The 14535-nt window shown below is 36.7% G+C and overlaps 1 protein-coding gene across 2 annotated transcripts in view; it reads right to left on the bottom strand.

Moving 5' to 3' along the window:
* The window catches only part of CPNE8 (copine 8), a gene marked incomplete at both ends in the record, with an annotated part of 248034 nt that overhangs the window by 99526 nt on the left and 133973 nt on the right, over positions 1-14535 (bottom strand). For both annotated transcript variants that reach the window (XM_080705259.1, XM_080705260.1), the window contains one exon: positions 14115-14156. In XM_080705259.1, the coding sequence (XP_080561385.1) occupies positions 14115-14156 (42 nt within the window). The remainder of the gene's footprint in view (positions 1-14114; positions 14157-14535) is intronic.

The raw sequence follows: 14535 nt of genomic DNA, 5'->3' as shown, positions 1-14535 counted from the left end.
GAAATAGATGGCTTGTTGAGAATTGGGTATAATCAGAGGCTCAACCTCCTCTTTGTAAAATAAAGTATTAACTGGAAAAAGACTTTCCCAGCCTGGGATTATAATATTATCATATACCAGAATTACCAGTCCTTTATATTGTTACATGAATGTAAAAATCGGGGACAACTGCAAATTATAAAAAAAAAAGAGAGACTAAAGAAATGCCAGCTGAGTTAATCACTACCTGGAGTTTCCTACAGAAATAAATTTCTAATTTTACACCAAACATTTTTATGATTTTGAGAAAGGTGAGATAGGAAGAAAAAATGACATGTGCTGATGGAAGAGTGAGTGTTCATGAGAAAGATAGCAACAATTTCAAAGTTAAATTGAATATTTAATGCATTTGTAGGGATGGAAGGAAGGTAAAAGGATTAGAATTTTATAATATACATTAGACATTTATGTTAAAGATGTTTTATTTTCAAAAGTGTTTCCCCTATTTTCTTCTTCAGAGCAACAAACAGTAGTTACTTATTCTCAGATAAACTGCTCCATTGTGTTGGAAAGTAATCTTATTTTGACATTCCATATCATTATCATCTGCATTGTTTCACAGTAAAATTTACTTTGCTCAAATTAAAAGAGCTTTTTGGATTAGACCCAACAAAGTTCAGACTCAATTAAATGTGTGCAGGAGGCCCATGGGTTTTAAGTACTGTGTGTCTACTGGCACAAACCTTCAATTGTTCATATTACTAAATGGAAATAATAGAAAGGAAAGCTACTATGCCCTTGGGAAATTCCATTAGTCTTCCTTTCTATGAAACACTTCTGTTGATTCTTTCCTGGGTAATCTATTTGTGCCTGCCCCCATGCAGTCTATGTTACCATTACCTTTATCATTAGATTCTTGTTCAACTTTTCTAGGCCATATATGAGCAACAAAGGGAGAAATAAGATGGCATACTTATAGCTCCAGGAATATTTTGTAGACCTAGAGCAGAATTGCAATGACATACAAGGAATGAGAAATGTACACCATTATCCCTGGCTTATCTTAAATTGAGGACCAACAGCAGTGTACTTGCAGTGGAGGCTGCTGTAAGGCATCTGGAAGGGGGGATGAAGTGCCAGGCCTGGGGCTCCTTGATCCTGGCCAGACATCCTGTTGAGTTGCTCCAAAGCACAGTTAGAGAAAACATAAGAACAGAATCCAACCTTGACAGAACTCTCAGCCTCACCAGGCCCACACCAGTCATTGCAAACGATCTTCCTAATAAAAGCTTCAAAAGTTGTGGATCTACCTACATATATAGAGAGGTGTACAGGATTTTGTATAAATATTAAAGATGGCTGAAATACAAACATAGTGAATAAAAAAGTCTATTGATTGTGTTATGATAATTATAAATGCCATATATAGTAACTCCAATTTAAGAAAAGGACATGTAAAATGGAAAATTATGTCACATAAACAAAAAATACATGTAAAAAGTATAATCACCATGATATGACAGCACATGTAATCACAAGCTGGATATCAATTTGCATATTAATCTATATGGTGCCTAGTATTATGAAATTTCATAAAATATATAGATTTTATAAAGCTTTTATGCATTATTTTCTATAGGAGACTAATACAACTTTCAAGTTTTATTTGGGTTTTAAAAAACTATTTATTTATTTATTTATTTATTTTTTAATTTATTTTTGTGGCACTGAAGATTGAACCAGGGGCATTCTACCTCTGAGCTACATCATCCTCAGCCTTGTTTTATTTATTTTGAAACAGGGTCACACTAAGTTGGTAAGTGTGGCCTTAAACCTGTATCCTCCTGTCTCACCTTCCAAGCACTGAAATAATTATAGGCATGAACCACTAGACCCAACTCAAGAACTATTTAATTATTATTATAATTTTGCCTTTTATGTGTCACTTACAAACCAATAATTTCCTAACACTAAAAAAGACTGCTTTGATGCCATAGGTTATATACTGACATTTTTATATTAAAATACTTTTATATATTAGATTAAAGAAAAAGCACTTTACCCTAACATTAAAATGATATTAAGACATTTATAAAATTTCAATTCATTTCTCTAATTATTCTACTAGTCATATAATTCATTTCCAAGGACATTTTAATTTTCCTCTAACAAGCTTTTTCCCTACCACCTTCCTCCCCTTTATTTTCAGTCTTTAATAGTTCAGATTTGAGCGTGGTGGTGCATGTTCATAATCCTAGCATTCCAGAGGCTGAGACCGGAGGATAATGGTCACAGACAGACTCGGCTACTTAGTGAGGCCCTCCACAATTTAGTGAGACCCTGTTTCAAAATAAATAATAAAAATTATGGCAGGGGGTGTAGCTTAGAGGTCAAATTCCCCTGGTTTCCATCCCAGAGCCGAAATAAATAAATAAATAAATAAATAAATAAATAAATAAATAGTTCAGACTTGTTTTGATCATATTGTTAATGATAGTATATTGAACCAAAAATTAAAATATAAATCAACATAATATCAACCAGCACCAATCTTGAACCAAATAGTTGATAATCCAATGACAAATGAGTTTATTAAATTTCAGGAATTATGTAGTTACTTTGCTTTTAATTATGATGTAAAAATGTATTTTATATTGAAAAATATGTCCCAATTTAATGGCTCAAATCTTTGACTTGTATCAACTATTTCAAAAATAAACTTTTTTCCCTCAGACCAATCTCCTCTTTCTCTTATTCTACCTATCATTTTAATACAAGCCAGTATATATATATATATATATATATATATATATATATATATATATATTTAATTTATAGGTGCATTGGAAGCATACATCTTGATGAAGTACAGGATGGTGGAGGCATACATGCACACATCACTCATTTAGTTCTTACTCAATTACCACCCCATTACCTCCCTCTTCCCTCCTTCCCATGTTTGGTTTAGTGTTTGCTATGTTTGTGAATGTAAACCATGTGCATAAGGGTGCTTTCCTCTTTCTCCCATTAGGTTGCCTTATTTACTCATCTAAGGTTTCTTCTTCTTTGTCTAGAGTACCTCCTATGTCCTATTTCCTCCCTAGATTCTGCATATTAGGGAAAACATCTTGATTTTAATTTTGTGACTGACTACCATAATGTGTCATTTTAGTGACACACTTAGCATAATATTCTCTAGTTCTATAATTTTCTTGCAAATGACATAATTTTGTTCTACTTTATAACTGAGTAGAATTCCATCATGTACATATCCCATAGGTTTGTGATCCATTCATCTCTTGATGGACATGTAGGCCAGTTCCATAGTTTGGAAATTTTGAGAATTGTGGAGCTATAAACAGATATAAATGCATTACTCTGGCAGTTTGGTTTTCATTGTTGGGGTAGATACTCAGGGGTTTTATTGCTGGATCATATGGTAGGTTCATTCCCATTCTTCTGAGTATCGTCCATTACTGTTTCCCAAAGTGGTTGCACTAATTTGCAATCCCACCAACAGTGTATTAGAATATCTACTTCTCCACATCCTTGAGATAACTTGTTTGTGTTTTTAATGACTGTCATTCTAACTGGGTTTAGGTGAAATCTTAGGGTAGTTTTGATTTCAATCTCTCTGATTGCTAATGATGTTGAACACTTTTTATACATTTATTGGCCATTTGAATTTATTCTTTTGTGAAATGTCTATTTAGTTCACTTGCCCATTTTTTTGTGTGAGCTTTTTTGTATGTGTTGAGTGTCTTGAGTTCTCTGTATATTCTAGTCTTCTATTGGAGTAGTAGCTGGCAAAAATCTTTTCCCATTTTGTCAGGTCTCTGTTGAGGTTCTTGATAGTTTCCTTTGCTGTGCAAAAGCTCTTCAGTTTAATGCAATCCCATGTATTGATCCTCCTTTTAATTTCTTGTGATTTGGGCTCTTGTTGAGAAAGTTTTATTCCTGTGCCTATGTGTTGTAGTGTTGTACCTATGCCCTCTTAATGATCTGCAAGGTCTCTAGTCTAATTTCCATGTCTTTGATCCATCTTGAATTGACTATTTTGCCAGTTAAGAAGGTGGGGGTTATCTACATTTTTCTATATATGGTTAACCAGTTTTGCCAACACCATTTGTTGAAGAGGCTTTTTTTTTATTACAGTGTATATTTCTGCTTTGTTGTCAAAAATCTATTGGCTGTAAATGTAAAATTTGTTTCTGAGTCTTCTATTCTACTTAATTGGTCTATGTGTCTGTTTTTGTACCAATATCATGTTGTTTTTATTATAATTGCTTTGTGGTACTGTTTAAAGTCAGGTATTGCAATGTTTCCTGCATGGTTATTGTTGCTGAGAAGTACTTTAGTATTCTGAGAGATGATTTCCTAGGAAAATTTTAAAAAACCTTTATAGAGGAGCTAACCTCAATACTCCTCAATCTATTTTGTGAAGTAGAAAGAATTAAAACTCTTTCAAACACATTCTACCAAGCCAATATCACACTAATACCAAAACGAAATAAAGAGTATTCAGGGAAAGAAAACTACAGGCTATATCATTGATGAACTTAGATGCAAAACTGCTAAACAAAATACGAACAACACACATTCAAAAATTTTCATGTGATTCAAAATCATATGAAGAAAATTATACACAATGACTAAGTCAGTTTCATCCCAGGAATTCAAGGCTGGTTCAACAAACAAAAACAATCCATAAAATTCACCACATAAACAGAACTAAAGACAAAAATCATATGATCATTTCAATAGACAGTGAAAAAGCATGCTTCCCAACTCTCATTCATGCTTAAAACACTGCAGAGACTGGAACAGAAGAAACATAACTCAACATCATATAAGCAATGTACAATATGTCCACAGCCAATATCATATTAAATGGAAAAAACACTATGAGAGTTCCTCTTAAAAGTAGAAACAAGACAAAGATGTCCACAGTTACCAGTCCTTTTCAATATTGTACTTGAGACTCTAGCCAGAGCAATAAGGCAAGAGAAAAAAAAATCAAAAACGTATAAATAGAAAAAACCTAAAATTAATCATAAATATAAGAGCTTTCCTGTATGCCAACCATAAATCAACTGAAAAAGAAATCCAGAAAACATTTCCACTTATGATATCCATTCAAAAGTAAGATACTTAATATTAAACCTAATCATGACCTAAAATTCCTCTACAAGAAAAAATATAAAATATAGCAAAATGAAACTGAAGATCATAGATATGGAAAGACCTCCCAGGCTCTTGGATAGGCAGAATAAATGTCAAAATAGATATTCTTCTAAATGTGGACTAGAGATTAAATGTAATATCCATTAAATTACCAACTTCATTCTTCACAGACATAGATGAGAAGGGAATGATGCTGGATTTGGGTAGGGGCTAATTGGGTGATGTGTGCATGTATGTCTCCACCATCTTTTATCCCATTAGAATGTATGAATACAATGTACCAATAAAAATTTAAAAAAATTTTTTTTAAAATTTTTAAAAAATTCATTTGAAAAACAAAATACATACTTTTTTTTTGCCCTTTTTTTGACCAGTGCTGGGGCCTCCAAGACCGGGATTGGAGCCTGCCAAGGGGTTAGGCCGGTGCTGGGGCCAGTGAGGCCGGCATCGGAGCCTGCCTTGAGGCAAGGCCGGTACTGGGGCCTCCGAGGCCAGGGTAAGAGCCTGCCGAGGGGTTAGGCCGGTGCTGGGGCCAGCGAGGCCGGCATCGGAGTCTGCCGTGAGTCATGACCAGTGCTGGGGCCTCCGAGGCCGGGATCGGAGCCTGCCGAGGGGTTAGGCCGGTGCTGGGGCCAGTGAGGCCGGCATCGGAGCCTGCCTTGAGGCAAGGCCGGTACTGGGGCCTCGAGGCCAGGATAAGAGCCTGCCGAGGGGTTAGGCCGGTGCTGGGGCCAGCGAGGCCGGCATCAGAGCCTGCCGTGAGGCAAGGCCGGTACTGGGGCCTCCGAGGCCAGGATAAGAGCCTGCCGAGGGGTTAGGCCAGTGCTGGGGCCAGTGAGGCCGGCATCGGAGCCTGCCTTGAGGCAAGGCCGGTACTGGGGCCTCCGAGGCCAGAATAAGAGCCTGCCGAGGGGTTAGGCCGGTGCTGGGGCCAGCGAGGCCGGCATCGGAGCCTGCCATGAGGCATGACCAGTGCTGGGGCCTCCGAGGCCGGGATCGGAGCCTGCTGAGGGGTTAGGCCAGTGCTGGGGCCAGTGAGGCCGGCATCGGAACCTGCCTTGAGGCAAGGCCGGTACTGGGGCCTCGAGGCCAGGATAAGAGCCTGCCGAGGGGTTAGGCTGGTGCTGGGGCTAGCGAGGCCGGCATCGGAGCCTGCCGTGAGACATGGCCAGTGCTGGGGCCTCCTAACCCGGGAACGGAACCTGCCGAGGGGTTAGGCCGGTGCTGGGGCCAACGAGGCTGGCATTGGAGCCTGCCGTGAGGCTAGGATGGTGCTGGGGCCTCCGAGGCCGATATTGGAATGCTGCCAAGGGGTTAGACCGGTGCAAGGGCCAATGGCCAGCATCGGAGCCTGGCATGAGGCAAGTTCACTCCTGCGGCCTCCAAGGCCGGGACCAAAGCCAGCTTAGGGGTTAGACCGGTGCAGGGGCCAGCGAGACCAGAACTGGGGCCTCCCATGAGGCAAGGCCGCTGCTTGAGCCAGCGAGGTCTGGATCAGTCCACTGAGTAGCCAGGCCACTACTGGGACCATCAAGAGTGGGATCGGTACTTGCAACGCAGCATGCACAGAGAAATATCACAGAAAATATAAATCAGATGCTTCTCTTAATCAGCAATAACTAGGAGGAAAAGGGCAACAGGAAGAGGTTGAGCTATAGAAAGGGCCCTATAGTGAAGCAACTAATGTGACCAATCAGAGGGTATGTAATACTGGAGGACGGAGCCTCTTTAAAACGCAGGAGGTACATAAACAAATGTATCAAAGTAAATCACCAAAGAAGCTTGGGATGGAGGGAGGGGGAGGGAATGGGATGGGGGCTGGAGGAGGGCTAATTGGATGATGTGTGCTTGTATATCCTCTCAAGTCTTGTACTCCAATGTGATTGATATATGACTACAATGCACCAATTTAAAAAATAAATTTAAAAAAAATTAAAAAAAATTAATTTGAAAAACAAAATACATACTTTTTTTGCCCTTTAAATCTGAGGTTGTTTAACAGAGGAGCGTCATTTGAATATGTGTAAAAGTATGAATGTAGCATGGTTAACCTGGACACTCATTGTTGGAGGGGGAACAAGAAAATAGGGTGAGGGAGGGCACCAAGCACAGTCCAAATGTATGCCATTTTCAATATGATCCACATAAAAATAAGAAAAAAGAAAAATATATTAATGATGTAAAAGTTTATCAAACTCAAAAATATTAAAGAAATGTCTATTTGAATTATTTCAGAACCTATCTCTTTTTTGTGTGGTACTCAGGATTGAACCTCTGGGCATTAAACCTCTGAGCTACAACTGTAGCCCTATTCTTAGTCTCACTAAGTTGCATAGACTCACACTAAGTAACTGAGGCTGGCCATGAACTGTGATCTTCCTGTCTTAGCCTCCCAGGTACTGAGATTACCAGGTTGCACCACCATGCCCAGGTATCTACTTTTTTTATATAAGACTTTTAACCTAAGAACACGTTACTCACTCATCCAGATATTATAAAATTTCACGTAATTAAATAGTTTTTATATTTTTCATAGTTACCACTTCATCAATTCCAAAGTATCATGAAGTAAGATCAATATTCATACAGAAACCTTTTATTTAAGTGCCACAAGTTATCATTATAAGCCAGGTATGGTGGTGCACGTCTGTAAACCCAGTACTTGGGAGTCTAAGATAAGAGGATCGCAAGTGTGAAATCAGCCTCAGCAACTTAGAGATCCTCACCAATCTAGTGAGACTCTATTTCCAAATGAAAAATAAAATACGGCTGGTGGCAAAATGTCCCTGAGTTCAATCCCCAGCCTCAAACACATTATACATATGTGTGTGTGTGTGTGTGTGTGTGTGTGTGTGTGTGTGTATTGTATTGAAAGCAGATTATCAGATTTCAAAATCTGGCTTCATCATTTATTACTGTGACCTTAAAAAAGTTAGCTATTTGGTCAGATTCTTTATCTGTAAAGTGGAATCAATATAGTACCTATCCTTTTTTATAAAAATTAAATTAGGAATAAATGAAAAACTTCTTAGAAAATACCTGGCACAATAAAATATTCATTAAAACATATCCTGGATGAGAATGTTCAGAATAACAAAATCAGAAGAAAGGATGATTACATTCCAGATTAGTTTTGATACGTTAACCTAATAAAAACACTTGTGGCTTAGAGGTATAATTAGGAGAGTTGCAGAAACAGGCCATCTGAATACAGCATTAATAGTTTTGATTTCTGCAAATGGGACTGAATGTTCATGAATGTTAACAAAATTTGAATTTGAACCCACATTTTTAAGTGGTCAAGTTAATACTATTTTCCTAGTTCCTAAAAATTACCAGGAAAAGAAAAATTCTTAATTATAATTTAAGATAGCTCATATAACAAAAGGGACAAATTATTGCCTTTTCTATTTATTTTGAGCAGCAAAATTAATTTTCTCAGTTAATCAAGTTTAATGTAGAAAGGAAGTATCAGTTTACTACAGAAAAACATGGTTTTCTGATTAGCTTTCTAGAAAAGCCATTTATTTATTTATTTACTTATTTTTATTTTCTTTTATTGAAAGTAGCATACATTCAGACTGTGCTTGGTGCTCTCCAGCTTCAGCTTCCCTTTCCCACCCTCCCAACAATGAGTGTCCAGATTAACCTGCTATATTAATAAATTTATACATATTTTGATGTAGCTCCTCCATTAATCAACCTCAGCCTTCTTCCTCTCCTATCCTTCCATTCTAGCCTTACTGAGGTATCCCCTAAATTATCTGGAGTCCCTCTGGTATTCCTAATACTCCCTAGATTGGGCATATTAGAGAAAACATATGCTTCTTCTCTTTCTATGCTTGGCTGATCTCACTTAACATAGTGTTCTCCAGGTCTTTCCATCTTCTTGCGAATGACATGATTTTGTTCTTCTTTATAGCTGAGTAGAATTCCATTGTGTGTATTTCCCATGATTTTGCACTCCATTCATCTGTTGATGGAGACCTAGGTGGGTTCATAACCTGGCTATTAAAAATTGTGCTGCTATGATCATGGGTATGCATATGTTACTATAGTTCTCTGATTTCAACCCCTTTGGACAAATACCTGGGAGTGGTATATCCGGATCATATGGTGGATCTATTCCCAGTTTTCTAAGGAATATCCACACTGATCTCCATAGCAGCTGAACTAGTTTGCACTCCCACCAACAGTGTAAAAGATTTCCTCTTTCCCCACATACTCACCGGCATTTGTTGTTAATTGATTTCTTTATGCTTGACAGTCTGATTGGGGTTAGATGGAATCTCAGCTTAGTTTTGATTTGCATCTCCCTGATGGCTAATGATGTTGAACAATTTTTCATGTATCTATTGGCCATTTGTATCTCTTCTTTTGCAAAGTGTCTATTCAGTTCAGTTGCCCATTTATGGATTGGGTTATTTGTTTTTCTAATGTAGGGTCTTTTCAGCTCTTTGTATATTCTGGATATTAGCCCTCTATCAGAGTGGTGGCTGATAAAGATCTTCTCCCATTCTGTAGGCTTTCTCATTAAGTTCTTGATGGTTTTCTTTGATGAGTAGAAACTTTTTAGTTTGATGCCATCTCACTTGTTAATTTTTGCTTTAATTTCCTGTGCTTTGGAGGTCTTGTTGAGAAAGTAACTGCCTGTACCTATATGTTGGAGTGTTGAGCTTATACCTGCCTCTAATAACTTCACAGTCTCTGGTGTAATTTCTTAGTCTTTGATCCATCTCGAGTTGATTTCTGTGCACAGTGAGACCTAAGGATTTTGTTCCAACTTTCTACAAATGGATAGCTAGTTCTCCTAGCACCATTTGTTGAAAAGGGTGTCTTTTCTCCAGTGTATGAGTTTGGCTCCTTTGTCTCAGATCAATTGACTATAGGTATGGGGGTTTGTTTCTGTATCTTCTAATCTGTTCCACTGGTTAGTATGCCTCTTGTTGTGCCAATACTCTGCTGGTTTTACAACTATTATTCTATAGTATAATTTTAAGTCCAGGAATGTGATGCCACCTGCCTGGTTCTTATTGCTGAGGATTGCTTACAGTATTCTGGGTCTTTTCTTTAGCCTTATAAAATTCATGACTGATTTTTCTAGATCTATGAAGAATGTTGTTGGTATTTTTAAGAGGAATTGCATTGAATCAATAGATCACTTTTGGCAAAATGTCCATTCTGCTGATATTTATTCTGCCTATCCATGAGCAAGGGAGATATTTTCATCTTCCAAGGTCTTCTTCAGTTTTTTTTTTTAATTTTTTATACTTTTGTTGTAGAGGTCTTTTACATCTTTGGTTAGGTTTATTCTTAGGTATTTTATTGGTTTTGAGGTTATAGCGAATGCAATTGTTGTCTTCATTTCTTTCATTGGGATTCATTATTGGCATATAGAGAAGCAACTGATTTCTTTAGACTGATTTTGTATCATGCTACTTTCCTGACTTGGTTAATCAGCTCCAGTAGTCTTTTGGTTGAGTTCTTTGGGTCTTCTAGATAAAGGATCATGTCATCTGCAAATAAGGATAGTTTTAATTCCTCTCTTCCTTTTTCTTTGATTTCCTTCTCTTGTCTTATTACTGTGGCAAGAGTTTCAAGGGCTATATTGAAAAGGAGTGGTGACAGTGGTCATCCTTGTCTTATTCCTGATTTTAGAGGAATTCTTGCAGTTTTTGCCCCTTCAATATGATGTCGGATTTGGGTTATTGTAAACTGCCTTAAAGATGTTGAAATATGTTCCTTTTATTACATTTCATATTGTATTTATTTTATTATTGATGCATTGTAGTCATACATGTTAATGAAACACAGGACGGTAGAGGCATACATGTACACATCACTTATTTAGCCCTTCCCCAATTCCCCCCATTCCATCCTCCCTCCCTTCTCCTGTTTTTAATATAAATGTTTTTAATATAAATGTGTTTTTAATATAAATGTGTTTTTAATATAAATGTGTGTTGGATCTTGTCAAGTGCTTTTTTAGCATCTATTAATATCAATATGTGGTTTTTGTTCTCAGTTCTACTTATGTGATGATTTTGTTTGAATGCTTCCATCTATGTTCATCAAGGTTATTGATCTGTAATTTTCCTTTCTTGAGATATCTTTATTTGGTTTGGGGATTAATGTGATACTGGCCCTGTAGAATGAATTTGGAAGAATTCCATCTCTTTCAATTTTCCAGAACAAGTTGTGAAGGATTAGGATTAGTTCTTCACTAAAGGTTTTGTAGAATTCAGCTGGAAAACCATCAGGGCCTGGGGTTTTCTTTAATGGCAGAATTTTTATTATGGTTTCTATTTCTTTGGTTGCTATTGGTTGGTTTAGGGTTGCTATGTCCTCTTGGTGCAGTTTAGGTAGGTTATGTGTGCTTAGAAAACTATCAATTTCTTCCATGTTTTCTAGTCTATTGGAGAATACACTTTCAAAATAGTTTCTGATAATACTTTGAACTTCCCCACTGCCTGTGGTGATGTCTCCTTTTTCATTTCTGATTTTAATAATTTGAGTTGATTCTCTCTTTCTTTTGGTTAGGTTTTCCAGGGGTTTGTCAATCTTATTAATATTTTCAAAGAATCAGCTTTTTGTTTTGTTCATTCTTTGAATTTTTTGTTCTCTATTTCATTTATTTATGCTCTGATTTTAATAATTTCCTGCCTTCTCCTGGCATTGGGATTAGACTGTTGTAGTATTTCTAGGTCCTTGAGATGTGTCATTAGGTTTACTTGGCAACTCTCTGTTCTTCTTATGTGGGCGCTCAGTACTATATACTTTCCTCTTAAAACTGCCTTCAAAATGTCCCATAGATTTTGGTAAGTTGTGTCTCTATTTTCATTTAATTCCAGAAATTCCTTTATTTCTCCACTTATTTTTTTTTTATCTTACCCACTCATCGTTCAATACTGTATCATTTAATCCCCATGTATTCAAATAGTTTCTTTTGGTCTTTCTATTGTTTATTTCTACTTTCATTCCATTATGATCTAAAAAGATGCATGGAATTATATTACATATTTTGAATTTGTTGGTGCTTGCTTTGTGGCCCAGCATGTGATCTATTTTGGAGAAGTTCCATGGGCTGCTGAGAAGTATGTGTATTGTGCTGTTCCTTATTGAAATATTCTGTATATGTCTATTAGGTCCATTTAGTTCATGGCTTTCTTTAGTTCTGAAGAGTCTTTATTCATCGTTTGCCCTGAAGATCGATCTAGTGGTGTGAGAGGTGTGTTAAGTCTCCAAATATTATTGCTTTTTATCTATTTGAGATCTGATGTCCAGGAGGGTTTTACAAATGTGGCTGCACCCACATTTGGGGCATACACATTTACTATCATCATATCTTTTTGGTGGATTGTAACTTTAAACAAAAGGAAATGCCCTGCTTTACAAAAGCCATTTATAAATCAGGTAAAGGATTCCTAAACTAACAGTTAAATATTTTGTAGAAAAGGAAATTCCCTAATGTACATGATGTACATTTACAACATAACAAAGTCAATCAGTAAGCCAAACAGGAGAAGGGAGGGAGGATGGAATGGGGGGAATTGGGGAAGGGCTAAATAAGTGATGTGTACATGTATGCCTCTACCATCCTGTGTTTCATTAACATGTATGACTACAATGCATCAATAATAAAATAAATACAATATGAAATGTAATAATCAAAGGTATATCACATATTATCTCTAAAAGGAAATTCCAAAACAGTATTAAGTCTTCAGCACAATTATGTTTGAGATGCACCTTGAAGAGTGAAATCCTTTAATCTTACAGAGCTATTTTTTGGTAGCTGAAGTGCAGTGTAAAATCTCAACCTCTCTATCCATCTTTGGAAAATACAAATGGTTTTTCCATATTGGAAAATAAAAATAGTTTCACATTTTAGGACACTGACTGGACCAAGCATGGGAGTGAGAAAAAGCAAATATCACACATAAGTTTACAAATTGTTTTCCAATTGGGCATTTTCCTACTCATGCCAAAAGGGGGATGTGATGAGCTTTCCTTTCAACATAGTCCAGCCTTTAGTGCAGCTTTTCCTGGGTCCAGAAAAGTGCTCAGGGAGCCAGGTACTCTTACCTCTTTGAGCTGGATTGCTGGCCTGTATGTAATGTGGAGAGAAAGGCTTCACCCACATCTTGAGCTTTAACTTCATGTTTCAGCTCCATTTATCAGAGAACTGGCATTGGGGTTGAGGCCTTAGCCAAGTGGAAAGTTAAAAGCCCTTTGCTCTCTCTTTGCCATTCTCTTGGCATCTATTTATTTACTCACTTTTGAAACCATCTTTGGAGGCTATTTTCTATTCTTGGAGAAAGGAGGGTATTGATAATTTCTGTATCCCTTGGCTTAACATTATTTAAAAACATCTTATTATCAATACTACTCAAACCAATGTTCCCTTTCTTAGTGTTCAACGTCTGCTGTGATGTGCATGGGGCACTGTAAATGCTATTTACATGATGTTCATGGGGACACTGTAAATGCTATCTGAATGACTATTTGTTTCAACAACTATCAGATATAATTTTACAGTTTTGCTGCTTGTGAGTTACATTTCTCTTCTTTGCATCTGTAAAGAGGTGTCTATACAGTGCTCAGGTGCACTTCTTTGCATGGCGTAAGTTATAAAGGTTATAGGAATCTTCAGAAAGATTATAGGATGCAGAAATTTGGAAATCACTACTCTATAACATCTCTCTAAGTAGAAAGTAATGAGAAAGCATCAATTCTATCTAGTATTGTAAATAAGGAAGACCTCTATTTTAATCCCAAAGTTGAAGAAGTATACTCATTTTTGAAATATCATGTAAAAATATCAATGGTATTTGAAAAACCATACAAAATATACAATCTGAAAAACTGAAATAAAATAGGGTCATTTTAGCACACTTGCTTCTTAAAGTATATTTGCACTACAAAATCAAAAATAAAAAAAAGTGCCTTACCTTCCATCTCGATCCCAGTCATACACTTCTACTTTGATTGTTCTGTCCATGGGAAAAACACACATTTAAGGCACTAAGTAAGATTAAAATAATATGTTTGATAATTAAAATAATAAACTCAAAATTTCTTAGGTAAATAGTGTATGCTTATAGGTTTTACAAAGTAATTTGAAATTGAATTAGTTACTTTTATTACTATACTTCAACTTACATTTCAAAGTCTTTCTAGAATCTATGTTGGTTTTTCAAAAGGGGTAGAGAAAATATATGTGTACACAGTTCCTCAATGGAGAAGTAGCCTCCAGTTTTCTCCTGCAAGCCACTGTCTTGAAGAGATATTTCTCAAACTCAGAATGGATGAGAATCACATGAAAAGCTTATCAAAACATGAATTACTATACCTCTTTCTCAAGGTTTCTGG

The sequence above is a fragment of the Muscardinus avellanarius genome (genome assembly GCF_963383645.1).
Source record: "Muscardinus avellanarius genome assembly, chromosome: 11".
Lineage (NCBI taxonomy): Eukaryota > Metazoa > Chordata > Mammalia > Rodentia > Gliridae > Muscardinus > Muscardinus avellanarius.
The sequence above is the reverse complement of the archived record's forward strand: the minus strand, read 5'-3'. Positions and strand labels throughout refer to the sequence as shown.